The sequence below is a fragment of the Amblyomma mixtum genome, chromosome 9 (assembly GCF_055824585.1).
Source record: "Amblyomma mixtum isolate Tamu chromosome 9, ASM5582458v1, whole genome shotgun sequence".
Taxonomy (NCBI): Eukaryota; Metazoa; Arthropoda; class Arachnida; order Ixodida; family Ixodidae; genus Amblyomma; species Amblyomma mixtum.
In genome coordinates this window covers 118,948,808-118,967,337 of record NC_143020.1, presented here as the reverse complement: position 1 = coordinate 118,967,337, position 18,530 = coordinate 118,948,808, and the positions used below count along the sequence as shown (strand labels likewise).

The following is an 18,530-nucleotide window of genomic DNA, read 5'->3' as shown; positions in this document are numbered from 1 at the left end:
CAACGTTTTCGTCGTAGCAGCGCAGCGACTTCGTCCTCTTGCGGCCGCGTAGGTTAACAATATAGTCACCTACAAGTCAGGCCGAAAACCTACAAGTCAGGCCGCCGCGCGGCCTCCGCCCTGAGTAGAAGACGACGACGAAGCGGCGGTGAGCTCTCGAGGCGCGCTGTTCTGTTCTGTGTCCTGGAACCTGGCTCTGTAATTAAAAGAAGACTCCCAGTCTTGGGTTCTTCCCGACGCCTACCTTCACGGCTCTTGAGGTCGTCACAATATATTATGTGCTACCTGACCTGTTTTTTTGACCGGTGTACTAATCCGATAGACGAAAAAGTGAAGTATGTGTGACCAGGAGGCAGCAGTGACGCAAAAGTCCGAGGTTCAGTGGTGAACAGCGGCGGGACTTGAGCCGCACTGTTATGCTGAGGTGGCCGCAGAACCGTTCAGCATACAGGGCCGCACTTTCGGTTGGCCAAGACTTAGCAACGATGTCTTAGCTTTCTTTGAGGTGGCAGTATGGGGTCGAAGATTTCTTTAACTTGGCACACATCTTCTCCATGGCGCGAGAACCGAAGTTCATTTTGCTAGCATTCTGGTTGGAAAAGTTCTCGAACGCTGTGTCGATTTCCTGCAAAATCAATTCGGGTTATTTGCTTTTGTGTGCTTCATAAAAATAACACAAATAAGAAAATATACACATGCTTATGCCCAATACTCGCAATGAAATTCAAATAACTGTCCATCGACCGTCAATAGATTGTCTACGGACCGTCCGTAGAAATTTTTCGACATGAGTGAAAGAAAAGTCTCCACAGAAGTTGCCCTCACTGCGCACACAGTTAGACTTTTTTTTTCTTCATCGCTGCCTTTTCCTCTCTGCCTTCCGTGCAATCTGCACAGCTGGAGTATGCAGAAAGCGTACCGTTCCGGGGCCGAGTTGGTTGCTCAGCGTCGACTGCAAAGGCATGCCTCATTAAAAAGCTCGGAGGACTGCGCCACGTTTTATGGCCTTCATATGCCGATTGGAGTTTCAGGCAGAGCGCCATTTTTGGCCTGTATCAGGGATGTGCTGCGCGGCGTAATTTGTCACCACCTTATGGCAGGCGCCCGTCCAGGTCACGCTTAGAGAAGTCTCCGCGCCACTCTTGTTTCGCGCTCTGGTAGTAATCTCCCAGTAAAAAAAAAAATGGTAAGGGGCACTTAAGCACCGCCTTAAGGATATGACGCGGTAGCGTTAGTGACTTAGTGCCCATAAATGCGGAATTGGCCATTCTCTACTTTGCATGCATAAGAAGATCCCTGGGAGTCCTCATACCACTCCACGCGCAATGGTGCAGCGGTTAAGCGATGCGCCACTGCCCTCCATGCGATGGCAGGCGCTGCCACCGGTGTCTCCTGTGCGACCCAGGTTGCCCTTCCCGGGTAACCTATCGCGATCAACCATTAATTTAACTGCCACCTGCCACGGTGGTCAGTTTCCTCCCAAAGCTGTGGGCAGGTTGCGAAGACCCCCCAAAGTCACGTGACCTAGCTTGCCCGCCTAGGTTACTTCTCCGGGGTTGGCTGCCTGGGCCACACTACGCCGACGCCGCTCACAACGCCGACGCCGGTTCACTCACTGCAAAAGCTAAAAAGGAATGAAAATAAAAGCCCTGAAACTGTAACGCTCATAATGTGGACAGGATTAGACACTGACAGGATCAGACACAAAACATTAGACACTAACTGGGACAGCGGAAAACCTGGAGAGGGAACGGCTTGATGAGCACTTGGCCTGCGAAAGCCGGCCGCGTGACGTCACGCTCTCTCCTGAGTTTTTCCTCCTCCATGCTCATGAGGCGTGATGAGAGAAAGCCTACCTGAGCAAGCCCGTCCAGGGAGCGCTGCGGTGGCTTCATGCCAGCCGTTTCACAAGTTTCTGCGAACGCCTTCAATGCGATCTTACGGTAGCGGCAGTGGAGGTCATGCAGTTCATCCGGCTTTATGAATGGCTTGTCTTTTCCGCATATCTGCGCATCCAAAGGTGTAGTGCTACTTGAAAAGTACCCTATGTGCCCGCTTTACCGGAAATATTCGCTTATGAAGTCATTAAGAATGTTTCTCCACGACCGATATGGAGGCGCTTACCTCTTTCATTTTTATCACGTATTTGTCCTTGATTCCGCCCAGAGTTTCGAGCTTGTTCGTCGGTTTGTTCGCCTAGAATTTAAACAGGTGGCCGGCAGTCAACATGAGCGAAACTGATGAGGCAAGGTGGCCAAAAAACAACCGATGGGTAACTACCAACCTGCAATAAGGAATAGGCGCTATTTAAAATAGTATAAGCACCACATCTCAGTTGTATAATTCTTCTTTCTAATGAAGCATCAATCTCCACACGGTATACCCCTACGAATGCTAAATAATTTCTAACCAAATTCATTGCCTCGCTTGTCTCGGTTACAAAAGTCTAGCGATGATTATGACGTCACAGGTCAGTATAGACCCTGTGACACCTGAAAAAAACTGCAGTGTAATCGGCGCTTCTTCACTTGCTGCATTCGCGCTCTTGAGGCAGGCTAGTTTTAGCATTGCAGCGAACTAATACGATGAAGCAGCGATTATACCGCAGCTTTTTCTTGACTTAAACTGACTTTCGGCTGATAGCCTTTCTTAGGGTATTGAAATCGAAATTTCTCGTATTTCTTTATTTGTCTTGAGCCAGAAGAGTCAGCTTTCCCGTATACGCTGGGTTAATGCGCTGAAAGTGTGCTTCTCAGCTGCCTATCGTGATTTGCGGCACTTCTGACCTATTCCTGCGTCCATGCTTTGAAACGACTACCGAGTGAGGCCACCTGCCTTTGGTGTTCCGTTGAAGCATCGCCCGAGAAAATCTGTGTCCAACGTGTGGTTCTGATGATAATAGCCTTTGCCTGTCGTCTTCTTGGAGCGCGCCTTGTCAGCTTTTCCGTCGCTCTCCTGGAATGCAACAGATTTAAATTGCGAATTTGCAGTGCGAGGAGTAGTGACAGCTAACGTCAAAAACATCACGCGCTGAAATGCTTACGAGAACAGAAATCACCCAGACCTGATTCACTGACCCTGAAAGAGATATGTCAGGTAAATGCAAACCATGCAAAGGTAAAGGCCGCCGGCTGCCTTTACCTTTCCATGGTGTGGCAATGGTTGGTGCAGCCGAAGCACAGGAACTTCCGGCGCTGTGTCACACAGTAGAAAGCACGCAAATGTGAAGGCTATCACTTCGCTACAGAGAATATGATCCTATCCGGTGGCGTTAAATATGTTGGCATTTTTTTTCTTGAAACCTCATATAGATTGAACATGCAGAATATGTAGCTATAAAACCTGGACGAGCGCTTAATTTCATACAGCGAAATTTCAGGACTACCCCTCGTGACATCAAGGAAACGCAATATTTTACTAATGTTCGTACCCCCCTTGAGTATGCTACTACAGCCGGGCGTCATAATTCCACCAAAAAGGTAAAAAAGATAGAATTTCTTCAAAATAGGCTCTCATATTTCACGACTTAGTCTCACACGTATAGTGCAAGTGTGACCGCACTGAATAAAGCACTTTCACTGCAAGCTCTTGAAATACGCCGCTCCTTATCTAGGTTCCCAGTGCTCAAGCAGATAACGCGGGGAACCGCTTTTGTTATTGTACTCTTTATCTAAAGCAGCCTACGATTATCTGCGCTAAAAAGGACCATATTTTCAAAACATGCGAAATAGCATGCCGTACATCTGTAACCCGATCGTCGTTTTCCCCGCGCGCTGTAAACCAACGGAGCCTGCTATCAGAATGTGTAGTCTCAGCCAGTGACGACACTTCTTCAGTTCTGCTGATGCAGCACCTACGAGCCCCTAGGTGACATTTGCACAGCTGTGTTTCTTTGATGTCCAATTTTTATAGTCCCCCAGTATACTGCTGGCGCACATTGTCTCTCTTCTCACCTCCCCATCTCATATTTTTGCTACGTTTATTCGTTTTACATGTATTTTCCTTTTTTGCCTTGACGATTTCCGTGCTTTGACGTTTCTTCCTTGACAATTCGACAATTGTTTCGCATGATCACATATCACTTTTCAGTTTAAAAAAACTTACTCTAATGGCATCTGCGCGCAACGTAGGTACATGAATAAACGAATAAATAAGTGAAGTGTCAGAGCGTGCCTTTGTTATTTTTTGCGAACAAATCAACAAAAATGGCAAAAAAATTCTTAACAACGACATCGGACCGTTGAAATTTGAGGTCGCCATCAAAACGAAGCAAACGCTCGCTGCACTATTCAACACAACTGCTGGAGGATATTTGGTGGCAAATGTTAAAAAGAAATTGTTGTGAGTAACCTGCCGATGACAAGCCGGTGTAGTACAATGATTTAAAAACTGAAAAACGATTGTGACAGATTAAAAGTGTGGTGAATTAGCACCATTCAATTTGCTCAATTAGTTACGTGAAAACTGGCCCCATTTTTGCTCTCGTTCAAAGCGCAGTATAATTAAGACGAAGCTTAAAAGCCGAAAGAAAAGAATCTTGAATATAATTCTGGTGAAGATTTTAGCTTGTTTTTTCTTATTGTCATCATAATGTTGCTATCTGTTCTGTTAACTATTTGACCATTGATCTCTACATATAACATCCCCACCTTGCGTACTGCCCTTGATGGGAGTTTTCAAGGTTAATAAATTACGCAGGTGACAATAATCGACGGCCCACAGCCTTCTCCCTCTGACACGTCAGTCTGGAAAAGTCATAACAGACACCTACAATAAAGGCAACGGCACTAGTGGTGCTAACTGAGTTGACCGCCATTCTTTCAGAATACGGGATTTCGATGAGCAACATCATCAGTTGAAGCGGCTAACAGTTCAAACATTCCCGAGATTAAAAATGAAAAGACAGCGAAGGCGAGAAAGCCGGGGATCAGGATGGGAGATTCTACATTTAGCGGTTATAATATCGCGCTATTTTAGACTTGCCGCCCTCGTAATTACTGTTTCTGGTGCTTGAATGCCTGCCGATCATAGCCCAGCTCAAACGCGCTAACAACAGAGATGGCGGAAGAGGTTGACGGCGATGCAAGCACTGCTCACGTAGCTGTCCGTGATGGAGCCGCTCACACACCAGCCGTAGATGAAAGTCCCGAGGAAGACGCTGGCGGCGACAATGGCCAGCGTTCCGCAGCATGCGCCATAAAGGGGCAGCCCGATTCCAAAGCAGACACCTGCTCCAATGCCGAAGCCAGTGGCTGCGACTCCCTCCACGACCTTGCAGCCTGTCGTCTCCAGAAGGGGCGTCTTCGTCATCCCGCTGGCGAAGCACGCGTACCACCGATCCATCGCCTGCGAGGCCATCAGCACGGCACACACAGAAGCCAAGGCGAACGTTTTGAGTGAATCCAGAAAGGGCCACAGGTAGAAAGGAGCGAGAAGGGTACTCAAAATCCAAAGCATTTTTGAGTGAGAGGCGTTGGTGTGTGGATGTCTGAGTGTGGGCTAACTGGGAGTGTGTGTGTGCTCGGTTGTGTGGTTTGGACGTGTGTGTGTGCCTGTTAAGTTCTACTAGCAGTGTGAAAGGTTTGTAACCTTACTGCAGCGTAGGCGCACGCCTATTGGGACGAAATTTCGCCAGGTATATGCAGCGACTTCACACCTATTTTATCCGAGATCATGTGTCGACTGAACCCGTATTATTTCTTCAAAATCTTGTCTCAAAGTACAGCAAAGTTGCGCACTACATCGCACTCCAATCATGAAGGTCTTTCGATAAACCGAACGGGCGTCAAACCCCAGCAAGCTGCGCTTCTTCTGTAACATCATCAAGTTTCGTTTTATTCCAGTCCCTTCTGTCCGCACTTATGTTTAGTCTGCCGCCGCGGTGGCTCAGTGGTTATGGCGCACGGCTGCTGGCCCGAAAGACGCTGGTTCAATTGCAGTCGCGGCGGTATAGAGTTTCGATGGAGGCGAAATTCTATGAGATGCCCATGTATAGTGCGATGTCAGTGCACGTTAAAGAACCCCGGGTAGTCACAATTTTCGGACCCCTTCACTACGGCGTCCCTCATAACCAGTAGTAGAATTTTTTGGCGGGTAAGTTGGTACATCGTCTTGTAAGAATGTCGTACGCCAAAAAAAGGACGAAACAGGAAGGAAACACAGAACAGGAAAGAGGCGCAACTTTCAACTTTAATAACAGGAAAGGAAACCAGGCGTCTTTTTATAGCCGCTGATCTGCATGAGGGTGCGTGAACATGAGAAAGCCAATAAAAACTAAAAACAAATGTGGTGGTGGACGGGTGATAACAGCACAACAAGTCATAGGGAGGTCGCTATTACAAAAAGCAGGGTTGATAACACTTCCGAGTGTGAATGACAGCACACGTTGAAAGATTATGAATAAGGATAAGAACCAACGCTAAGATCTTAACAATCATAAAACCGATTGAAGGAAGCAAGCGGACTTCGCAAAGGGCATCAAACGAAAACGTCCAAGAAAGCTAGTTCGTTTCTGGTGAGGAGAACAGAAGGCGAGCTAACGCAGTTGTCTTTTCTTTGGTCAATATAAAAATCCTCAATTACTTCTCTTTCGATTTTTTCTTTTGCCCTGGCTAGAAACCTGGTCTCGTGAAATTTCGGACAACAATCTTTACACCTGCTACAATGTATAGCTAGGTTGGTTGCCATCTTGCTTTTTAGGGTCGCATTGTGCTGTCGAGCACGCTCATTGAAACACTGTCCCGTTTTCCCCACATACACTTTGCCACACGTGAAAGGGATCTCGTATACCACATTAGTGGTGCATTTTGTGAACACTGTTTGATGTTTGACAGTACAGGCCTTTTTGACCCGCTTTCCTAACACCGTCGGACATAAACTTGCCAGTTTTCAGGGGGCTGAAAAAACCAGCTGCACTCCGTGCCTGGAAGCCACTTTTTTCAAATCGTGCGAAAACCAATGAAGGTAAGGTATGACTTGCACAGGTTTGTTTCCAATGTCCCGCTTCGCTTATAGCCCGATTTCTTCATTTTTTGAAGGAGGCTTTCAGACACGCTGGTGACCAGTTGCTATGGATAACCTGCTGACATAACTCTTCCGATCTGATACTGGAAGCTTTCACTTATCCTGTTGGTTTAGTTTGGTTTATGGTTTATGGGGTTTAACGTCCCAAAGCGACTAAGGCTTTGAGAGACGCCTTAGTGGAGGGCTCCGGAAATTTCGACCACCTGGGGTTCTTTAGCGTGCACTGACATCGCACAGTACACGGGCCTCTAGAATTTCTCCTCGAAAGAAATTCAACCGCCGCGGCCGGGATCGAACCCGCGTCTTTCGGGTCAGCAGCCGAGCACCATAACCACTGAGCTACCGCGGCGGCTCACTTATCTTGTGTAGACAAGATTTTTCTGGGGCCGACCTAATGCAAAGAGAAACTATTCCTCGTTTCAGTAATTTGGAGTGGGCGCTATCGTAGGCTGACAGAGACTTCTTTGGGCGAGGTTGATACATCCAACACACGTGGTTGTTGGTAAAGGAAAGCTGTAAATTCAAGAACTGTATACAGTCATGATCTCCCTTTTCATGCGTGAACTTCAGGCCCATTGACTTCGAGTTAAAAGCGGTCAGTACGTTTTTGATATGCGAATCTGATTCACACTGGGCCCGTACATCAAGAAGACCAAGATAATCGTCCACGTATCTAAAAATGCAAGAGAGAGCTGTGTCGCACACACTCGCTTCAAGTCGTCAATCAAATGAAGCCAGAAAAATTTCACATAGAACTGGAGCAACTGACGACCCTATACAGATTCCTTGCTTTGGCACAAAAAAACCATAACCAAATCATAACCAGAGTCGCTTTGGGGTGCTAAAACCCTTATACACCATACCTCATTGTTTTAGTCCGATTCCTTTTTACGCAGAACGCTCGAAAGCAGTAGTCAGAAAGGTCTGCAGTGTTTCAGTTAAGTTTCAAAGATTCAACATGCTGCATACCATAACGCGGGTCTCCATTAAATACGATGACCTCAAAATCTCGGTTCATATAAAACTTCCTTCACCATGCACTGCTACATGCCTCAAAGTGGGTCTGCAAGTGGGACCAGCACAAAGCAGTAAAATTTAACGTGTCCCTCTCATGTGCATAGAAAAAGTGCTATGAAAGATAACTTGCCTGTGAGAGTTTCTGCAGATAGCGCTGTGATAATTCTTCTCCGCCCATCTTGCGAGTGTTGTGGAACGTGTCCCTGGCGCGTACTTTCTCTTCATTGTGGATCTTGTCAAGCTTCTTCCTGCTCATCTTCTGTCCACCGCAACGCTGCGATCGCAGATGCCTGCTCAACATGGAAACAGCTAACCCCATCTTCAACAACTCACCTTGCCCATGTTGGTACTGTATTGCTCCACAGCTTCGGACACAGCCATCCGGTGGTTTCCTTCAGCCATCGCCTGGAAAAAGGAACATTTGCACAATTGTCCCGCCATAGGAAACGAGCGATATCCTACCTGGAACACGGTTATAGGCTCCGGAAGCGAGTCCCCTTTAAACATGTGCACGTACGTCTGTAAACACGTACCCAATATAGAGACCTACTAATAAGAAGGCGCTTGGCCTACCGTCATGTAGATGATCAATTGCTGGCAAGTGACCTTCTGTTCGTTTATTTCTTTGGGAATCAGATTTTCTGGGGAAAGAATTGAAGGAACCAGATGCCGCAGTTGCTCCTTGAAGTCCTCTTCGATGTCTGACAGACGGCCATCGTATGATTTTCCTTGTGCCACCTGTGTGGAACATTAAATCATATTTGCCACCTGGAAGGTCCCCGCGTACCTTTAATCCTGGATGTGGCATGAGGAAGCAGCCAATCTCGGTGAAAAAGGAATCGATGTGCTTTCGGAGCTGTTGCAGCTGAGGGTGCTGGTTTTCCTTGACCTTGAGACGTTGCTCAAGGAACTTGCGGCCGCCTTCAGCGCCATATTCCGCGTCGCCAATATGATACCAGTCCCGCACAAGAATGAGTAGCTTTTGGAAAGGCTTTCCGAACATGTTCTGTAGCAGCAGAACGAGAGAGGTGCAGTGAAACATACATCATTACAGTGCAAAAGCAAGTATGGTCTGCTGCGGACCTGTGCTTACCTGCTCCGCCAGTCGGCCGTACTCGGAGAAAAGTTCCAAATACTGAAGGTCGTTCTCTTGAATGTTTTGGGAGACGTTATAGACGAGCACCGAGCTTAGAATAGTGGTCAGGGCGAATATCACCGCGGATTCTTTGACAGTGGATTGGTCATCATGCATCCCCTGAGTGTCCATCAGCAGCACAGCGAGCTCTCCGTGTTCCGGCGTCTTGACCTACAAATGCATGGATGACGATGTAGCACTTGCCTGAATTACTGCCGTAGTCGCCTTACCAGAAAAACCTCATTCCAGATCAGGATTCCCGTAGTGTGGCGATCACAGCCGCCACGCCACGCGAAACCCCGAAGCGGGTCGCGCGGACCTCCGAGCCATACAGGGCTGCCTAGATTATACAGGAAACGAAGGAAGAAGCTTAGCATGAAGGACTTTCCTTTGCGGAAGTCGCCAGCCAATGAGATGACAGCCACGTGTTTGTCCTTGATGCGATCGTCCAGCAGAACGTCCTGCAGCGCGTCCTCATTCAGCTCAATGCAGTGGTCTTCAATTCGCAGAATCTGCACCTCGTGGCCATTGCGTTCCTGGCCCGCCATGGCGCCCCTATTCGCGCAGAATGAGATTTGGCACTTTAAAGTCACTATTTTACAAAACAAAGTCAACGATTGTAATCGGCGCACCCTAAAATTGAAAAGCAAAAGCTAACAGCTTCCCAGCAGTGGATACAAAATCATCTAACACTTTGCAGAAATGAAGTACTGTATCGTTAAGACCTTTTGCAAAGTCTTCCACGAACGTAGACTGTACCGCAGCTTTCAATGCCAGATTCACTGAAAAAAAAAAAAATAAAATAATCCTTTCAGAGAGCATGAGGTGCGACGAACATGCAGTGATGGCTTTCTGATCAGTACAAATCTAAAGAATCTAATGTAAATTAAATGCAATCTTTGAGCGTTACACTTTTAATTCGACCCATAAAAAAAGAATTTGCTACATATCGCAAGAATAGACCATTACCTTCGATATTTCCATACCAGTATCTTAAAGTTTCACAATTTTCGAAATTTCTGCCCTAGAGTGTAGGACATACATTCCCAATTCATGTGTATGCATTGCTTTCTCCCTTTCCACTTTGCTGCCTGGTGCCCTCTCCTCTGACATGTGCAGTGTTTATGGAGGGCGTGCGTTTCCTTCCAGTGAGTCCTCCTACAGCTGCCCGGGCGTTCGCATGCACGAGAGTTGCGAGGACTGGGAGCACCGGCGTCCACGGCGCAGTGGGGTCATGGCGTTTCGAGTAGGGGAGGCGTCGTGGGAATGACACAGTGAAATGTACTACTGCACTGCACGGGCTCGGGCCGGCCCAAAAGCCCGGGCCCAGCCCGGCCCACGGGCCGGGCCAGGCCGGGACATGATCTGTTTTTCCGGGCCTGGGCCGGGCCCGGGCCTGAAGTTGCGGGCCCGGGCCGGGCTCGGGCTTAAAGCTGCGGACCCGAGTCGGGCTTGGGTCCGTTCAGAAACGGCTCATTCACTATTCATTCACTATCGCAGAGTGAAGTACACAACTGCGGCATTGGAGCAGCGACACGGATGAGCTATGGGTTATAGTACGCGCTGAGAAAAAAACTAAGCTTTATTCATTGACTTATTTACTTCCTTATTTCCGCGCCGCGGTGGCTTAGTGGTGAAGGCGCTTGGTTACTGAGCCGGGAAACCTGGGTTTGCTCCTAGCCTCAGTGGCTGCATTTCTATTTAGGCGGCAAGCATGACAGCCATGTACTTTTTGGTATCATTGCTCGTTGAAGAAACCCATGTGGTCAAAATGATCCGGAGCCCTCCGCTTCAGTGTCTCTCACTGTCTGACTCCCCTTGGGCCCTTAAGCCCTAAAAACATAGCTTTTATTTTATAGCTATTTTTTTTTGCTCATGTGAGAAAATTCACGAACTAAAACGCGTTTGGTTTTCTTTTTGATCAGCTGACCGGAACGTCTCGCAAATGAAAAAGCCACAAAAGCTTGCGAGATTTTCTAAATCTCATGTCATAACCACATCTATCACTTCTCGCTTCTTCAGCCTGGTTGTCATGATAAGTGTTTTGCCCTGTAAGTTATCACTTGGTTCACGCGTTATCTTCTGCTCCACCAGTAAGAGTAAGATTATACCGGTCTTAAATGGCCAATGATCGTTCGTCATCCCAAAACATACCCATACTCTATTAGAAATGCATTCGCGAAGAACATATTAGTTTAGGACGCTTATAGTCTACAAAACACACAGCGTGAAATACTCAAGCCTTTTAGCTTTTCGTTTCTGCTGAAAGGCGACCAGTTCGGCTATGAGTTCAACCTGTAAGATCGCGTTCACGAAACAAATGCCATCCCACTGCTTGCTAGGCAGCTTTAATGTTTATACTTCCCGGCGGCAAAATATAACTGATTAAAATCATGGGGGAATGCAAAGTAGTCTATTACGCGCGTATGCAGCCCTTTTTATTTGGCTCTCGGAACTTAAGAGTTTATCTTTGAGTACCTACACGAAATCACTGTCCAAAAGACGGGCCTGGCGAGCACTAACGCTACTCTTAATCACTTCCTTCTTGGTTAAAAAGAACCAACTTTCTGCAAGCCAGTTTCTTATCGGTCTAGTAGCGGTCTACGTGCTCAGAGTGAGCAGTATACCTGGAGGGTTACTGTGAAACGGGCCGGGCCGGACCCGGGCTAGGCTTCACTCCGGTATTCACGGGCCGGGCCGGGCTCGCTAGAGCGATAATTTAGCGGGCCTGGGCCGGGCCCGGGCTTGAAGCCGCGGGCCTGGGCCGAGCTCGGGCTCCAGGTCTCGGGCCCGGGCCGCGCTTTGGCCTCAGATTGAGGCCCGTGCAGTGCTCTACTCCCTACATCCTATGGGTGGGTATGTTCATGGTCATGGCGTACGCCAGAGTAGTATATTCGGGACGCTAGTTTTCAATCTCTACATAAACGACATCGTAAGTGTTGACCTTAACACATCTTCTGCCAGATTACCTCAGCCTACTTGTTAGAGCGCCATCTGTGTTCAGCCTCGAAACAGATCCTACACGGTGCTTGATTTCTTTACACCACTGGTCTCTTCCTAACTCCTGAATATCAACATAAACAAGACAAAAACATTGCTCTTTAGACCTCAAAATATGTCCATTGTGCCATCGATTATTTCGTAAAAAATATACATTTCCTCTTCCGTTAATGACTTAACAGTCAGGTTTCAGGAGAATTTACCATGGGATATTCACCTAGATTTGGCGGCTACAAAAAATTTCAATACTTGTATGCAGTTTTCCTCGTACAAAAGTTAGCGCAAAACACGACACTCACAAGAAAGATGGACAGGACAGGTGCAGTCAATCAAATTTTCGGTGCTTTCTTCCATAATCCATTAAAAACCTCTGGTACGACTAATTGCTTTCCAGTGTTACTAATTGTAGTTTCTTAGTTTTTGGTCACAACCACTGTTTTCAGTATTAGAAAACTTCATAAATTGCAAAAACAAAGCTGCTCGGGTAATTAACAGTCAGCGTGATGCACATACTAAAGCTGTCTTTGAGGAGCTACGCATTATACCTAATACGCAGTTGTAAATACCTGCCCTCTTGCATCAAAAGTGCCAATAAAAAATTATTCTAGGCAGTGTATTACTAGCTAATTTATCTAGACAAACATGTAAAGAACATACCTACAATACGCGCATTAGAAACAACTTGTTTTCATCTCGGAGCCGTAACTAAACCTACACAACTGCTTCCGCTATTCTAGTACTCGGCTCTCAAATATGCAGCCCTCAAAGCCTTCTCACGCGGACCGCTGCCCTGACAATTTCATTCTTTCACCATTTGTACCAATAAAATCTTAATTTATCTTCCATCCGTACAGCATCTCGGTCTTGAGTGTTCACAACTGAACATCGACCGCGGTTGTTTTCACTGAATTAGTTTTTACGCTCACAGTTAGACACACTATGCGTGGAAATTTCCCACAGGTTCCCTGCCTTTTCTCTCTGCTATAATATTTCTTTCCGCGGCTACAGACAGGTGGGACTAAAATTTGCCAATGAGGCCCCCGTCGCAATACGAGTTTGAGCTTGTACCCGGTGGCAGAAGCCAATTTATTTATTTATTTATTTATCATCATACCCACAGCGCCATTGGCTGGCATTACAGTGGGGGGGTAGAAGAAAAAGTACACAAATGCCACCGCGTGCAGGTGGTTACAAAAAAAAAAGATAACAATGAGATAGAAAGAACACGGAATTATTATACACAGAAAAATGTCACAGCATGGAAGAAAATGAATCATTTGATAATATGGACACTACTTCCTCAGGCAGCTTGTTCCATTCCGAAACCGTTTTGGAGAAAAAAGACATTTTAAAAAGGTCAGTTCGGCACCTGTATTCTTTAACTTTAAGTGAATGATCTCTACGTAAAGACACGTAATCAGGGTTGGCTATATATTTGGTTCTGTCTATTCCAGTTCTAGAATGAAATATATTATGAAATAATTTTAAACGCAGTACTTTCCTACGTTTTTGAAGTGAGTCCCAACCCAAAGATTTTTTCGCGCTCGTTACACTAAAATATCGCCCATAGTTATTGAAAACAAAACGAACGGCCAAATTCTGAACTCTTTCTAGCTTTTGAACGTCAAGCAAGGTTTTCGGATCCCAGACTGTGCAAGCATACTCAAGTATGCTTCTAACGTTTGTATTATACAGCAGTTCTTTAGTCTTTAAAGGGAAAAGTTTAGCGTTACGTCGCAGGAAACCTAAAACACGACAGGCTTTGGCAGTAACGAAATGCACGTGACGATGCCAAGACATTGAACTTGTTAAATATACACCAAGATATTTAAATTCCAACACTGAAAGCAGTCTGCTATTATTTATGTTATAAGTGAAAATATGGGGAACCTTCTTTTTAGTGAAACACATATGTACAGATTTTTGTAAGTTAATATGCATTCTCCAGTTCTCACACCACTGGGCCACTTTACACAAATCCTGTTGTAATGCATCGCAGTCACTTTGATCGTTAATAATTCTATACAAAACACAATCGTCCGCAAAAAGACGCATGTATGAAGAAATACCTGAAAAGATGTCATTCATGTAAATTATGAACAGTAATGGGCCCAAGACGGATCCCTGAGGCACCCCTGATGTTGCAGCCACCTCATGCGATTGTTTCCCGTTGACAACAACACATTGACGCCTAACGCTCAAATATTCCTTTATCCACCTAATAACGTTCTCATTTATGTTGTACCAGTATAATTTTTGTATTAATAAGGAATGTGATACAACGTCAAAGGCCTTCTTAAAATCTAGAAAAATACAGTCAACAGAATATCCCTTATCTAAAGCACTTGACAGGTCATGTACAAATTCGGTAAGCTGGGTGACACACGAGTGACCACTGCGAAAGCCATGTTGATTAGTATTTAATAATGAATGTATACTGAGATGATTCGTAATACTAGTATAAAACACATGCTCTAAAACTTTGCATAATACACTGGTCAAGGACACTGGTCAATAATTTGAAACAACATTCCTAGGTCCCGATTTATGTATAGGTACAACATTAGCAAGCCTCCATTCATCAGGCAAGAAGCCTTCCTGTAATGACTTTGTGAAAAGAATTTGAAGGTACCTTGACAACGCAAAAGCGCAAGAAGAGAGCAGGATCGTGGGTAAGCCGTCCGGACCGGTGGCATTGTTATCTTTTAAGCGTTCTAAGAGCGACACAATTCCTCGCTGATCAAATTCAATGTTCTCCATGGGTTCCGTACAGTTCAAGGCAAGGCGAAGATCGGCAGGGCTATTGCTGTCCTCAGCAGAAAAAACTGAGCTGAAAAACGTGTTAAAGCACTTGGCTTTCTCCAGATTATCATGAACGATACTTCCGTTGTGATCGAGTGGCGGGATAGACAATTCATCCTTTCTGTTTTTTTTTATGTACTGCCAAAATTCTTTAGGGCGATCCTGGATACGCATGTCGAAAGACTGAAAGTAGGTAAATTTAGCCTCTTTGACCGAAGCATTCATATCCTTTGTAATCTTTTTTAACTGATCCATGTTATCTTCCGACGGATTTCTTTTGAAGCGCGCATATAGTTGTTGCCTCTTTTCAACGACTCTGCGCAGCGCTTTTGTGAACCATGGCTTGCTTTTGCTGCGACGTTTCGTCATCACCCATGACGGCACATGCTGCTCACGCAAATCAAAAAGTTTGGCTGTCAGTGTGCGCCACAGCTCATCAACGCTGAGTGAATCAGACAATGTTTCGTACACATCGACATAGGATTCAAGTGCCCAGGCTATCTCGGGGAAATTTGCCTTTCGGTAACTGTAAATGCGCCGATTGCCACAGTCTTCAAGTTTAACATACTGAAAGTTCATTTCCGCTAAAACACAACTGTGATCACTGATACCGGGCACTACAAGGGTAGAACAAGCTGCCGATGGTTGGTTAGTGAATAATAAATCCAAAACATTGTTGCCACGGGTTGGCTGCAGCACTAATTGGGATAAGCTGAATGAATTGCACAGATTTAACAATTCTTTGCCTACTGCGGAATTGGCTCTAGACGGAAGACATCCTGAGCTCCAGTCTAATTCAGGAATGTTAAAGTCACCTCCAACAACTAAACAGTCAGTTTTAACAGTTTCAATCATATCAGTTAGGTCGCTGATGGGTTCAAGCTGATTTCCAGGTGGCCTGTAAAACGAGCAAACTGATCCTCTGGAATATGGAAGTAAGCATGCGGCAATGGGCACAGAAGCATGTCGCTAGTAGAAGCATGCGACAGCATGTTGCAAGAAGAGAAAAAAGCAAAAACCTATAAGAGGTTAGACTGCTTTATGGTGAAAACAATAGTTTTCGATGGTAGTAAATTATGATCACGGCAAAATTCATTGCGAACTCGGTAGGTAAGAGAAGCTCAGAAAACGACATCCACACAGCTTTCGAGTGATCGCGGTGGGATTTCAATGTTATAAACTAGTGAATCGAAGAGTTACTCACTGCCTTTTTTCCTTCGTTGCCAATGATGCGTCCACAGGCGACTCCGCGGCTTATCCCATCCTATCAAGGTATAAAGGTGTAGTAAGCCCACCTGTCTCGTATTTCTGCCGATACGATGTCCTCCCGTCTTCGTTGCAGTCCCGCCGCTAAGTCACAAACACGCTCCGGAAGTCGCCCCGAAGCGCACTCGCCAATGCTGCCGGAGGCGCCAGGCGTTTACAATACGACCACACGTGGCGGCAACTTGCCAACTTTAAAAAGCAATGACCTCGCGTCTAAGCGCGACACCACCCTCGGACACGCAGCTTTTCGTCCGCCATCTTCTCAAGCTTGCCCTGCTCTTGTTTTTGCCGCACGGTGTAGCCTGGCAGGCCAAAGGTTGAAATGGCCTACTCGTACATCAATGGCCACCTCACACAGCCACAGCCGAGTACAACTTCGGTGCCAGTTCGCTGGAGCAACTTCACGGCGCCTACCGCCTCTCACCTTCCCCCTCCAATGCGAGGCGAGAGTGGAGACGGGAGCGTCACGTGAGCGACTGCTCAAGGTCGAAAAAGAAACAAAAACATTCAAAGTCATTGGCTCTTAGCAATTGAGATTCGCCTTCTCCCTTTCTGCTTCTAGGCGTCGCCGTTGACTGGCCTTCCTCAGGAATCCATAGCTTGTTGATAATTTTATTTCCTCTTTCGTGTTGGCGGCAGCGCTGGCAGCGCCGTCTTTCCTCCCGTGTTGCACAAAGTTACGTCATGCCGGCGCAATGCAGAGAGCAGCTTCAGCGTGCCCAACGCTGATTGGCCCGCCGGACAAGCTTGGTCTTCTAATAACATCAACATGTAGCACATACGCTCGGGATTGGTGAGATAGAGCTGTTTCGAGAGTTACAGAGAGGCCAGTACTTTGCATTTCGAATTTACAAGATGTCATAGAAGAAGACAAGGGGAATGAACTCTACTTTTTTTGTTCACGAGTTCTCTTCTGTGGCCGACGAGTCACTGGCTTCCATTTTTCGGTGCCCTTTCAGTACCGTTATAAATCTATAACGTAAGAGAAACCTAATGCAGGAATTATGTATGTCGGAACTTGTTCTCCTTGAGCGGATGAAATTTTTGAGGTTGACTACATTTGCTTATGCTTTGCTTCCTTATAATCGCTTAAGATTTAACAATTGTAATTACGAAACAGGTCGAAATTGTTTTGTTCCCATGCTGGACTAGCGCCGGTCCATATACGAAGTTTGGCAGTGTTCTCAACTGGCCATGAAATACATTTCATGCAAGGCTGGAGCGAAGATATTGGGAAAATGAGATGCTTTCAGTATCTCGACTTATGTATTAAATGGCTACAACCGGGTGCGTTGTGTTGTGATGGGTTTTGTGGCTCATAGGTGGCTAAGGCCATCTTGTGCCATGCTCACAACAAGATGCAACTAATGTAATGATATAAAAGCAGCTTTTTAGGTGTTGGTTCTGTTCTAATGAGAAAAAGGTCGTACTGTGAAACAGATTGACTTGCATCGCTGACGAGTTATCTGCATGCTGTGTATCTCCACAGATGTCGATAACGTCGTGCTCTGTGTAAACGGCAATGCATACAGTTCTCTGGAACTTAGCAGGAACGTTTGGAAGTGAAAACATAATGATAACATACTTTGTATGCAGCGCGGCGTCTTAAAACGTCCAGCTACTGTTGTTTTTAACAAGCATAGCCGTGGCTCTAAGTATCTGATCACTTGCGATATGTGAATAGCATTATGCAGGAGTTTATGAAGCACTATTCCGACAGGGTGTATCAAAACGGTTGCTGCTCATCAAAAAAATTCTAACTGGCTTGGGGCAGCTTTACACACAGAGAGAAAGGAAATTTTTAATGAGGAAAAGGTGGAGAGGTCGGCCGACTTTACGCACACTTTTCTCCAAAGAAGTAAGGATTCTCATTTTTGTATTTTTAGATTCCTGGGCATACAAACAATCTAATTGGAAACTTATTTAAATCTCTGCTCCAGAAAGCGATAACTAATGATTATTGTAGAGTCTGTAACATGTCCGTACTGCTTCAAGTTCCGGCAAACGAGCCACGATTGCCGTGTTCAAAGTGCGCGTTCTGTTCCCGCCCGTGTTTGAAATGCCACTTTTCGCTGCATCTAATGCATATGATCTTTTGCTTTTCGAAAGCATTGCAAGGCACTTGAAGCCTCAAAGGAGGCTGACTTGAAATTTTAGACGTTGCGAGGGCTTACTGGCTACAAAAACAAAATCCGAGATGCGGTTAACGTAAACTTCTACCCGCGACAAATAAAGCATCTTTACTCGCCACCACATTCATTCGTAACCCTGCTGGGAAGTGTCTTGA

The 18,530-nt window shown here is 46.0% G+C and overlaps 1 protein-coding gene across 3 annotated transcripts; it reads right to left on the bottom strand.

Moving 5' to 3' along the window:
* Nucleotides 1-488: 488 nt before the first annotated feature.
* Nucleotides 489-16,694, bottom strand: LOC149330961 (atlastin-2-like). 3 transcript variants are annotated; one of them, XM_089561687.1, is made up of 13 exons: nucleotides 16,182-16,693; nucleotides 9,406-9,730; nucleotides 9,134-9,346; nucleotides 8,828-9,046; nucleotides 8,614-8,778; nucleotides 8,503-8,559; nucleotides 8,374-8,445; nucleotides 8,171-8,314; nucleotides 5,098-5,346; nucleotides 2,836-2,955; nucleotides 2,125-2,196; nucleotides 1,857-2,006; nucleotides 489-625 (listed from the first exon to the last, which is right to left on the bottom strand). In XM_089561687.1, exons 2-13 carry the CDS (start codon nucleotides 9,721-9,723, stop codon nucleotides 491-493), a joined length of 1,914 nt encoding a protein of 637 aa, XP_089417813.1. In that variant the 5' UTR covers nucleotides 9,724-9,730; nucleotides 16,182-16,693; the 3' UTR covers nucleotides 489-490. The 3 variants fall into 3 exon arrangements, with proteins under 3 accessions (XP_089417813.1, XP_089417811.1, XP_089417812.1); XM_089561685.1 differs by having other exon boundaries at nucleotides 8,374-8,559; nucleotides 16,182-16,694; XM_089561686.1 differs by having other exon boundaries at nucleotides 8,374-8,559; nucleotides 16,273-16,694.
* Nucleotides 16,695-18,530: the final 1,836 nt, after the last annotated feature.

Coding starts and splice junctions, on each gene's coding strand:
- LOC149330961 (XM_089561685.1), bottom strand. CDS start 9,723: ATGGCGGGCCAGGAACGCAATGGCCACGAGGTGCAGATTCTGCGAATT. Junction 8,560..8,613: donor AATTGATCATCTACATGACG/GTAGGCCAAGCG, acceptor ACGTGTTTACAG/ACGTACGTGCACATGTTTAA. Junction 2,197..2,835: donor GCTTCAACGGAACACCAAAG/GCAGGTGGCCTC, acceptor TTTAAATTCTAG/GCGAACAAACCGACGAACAA.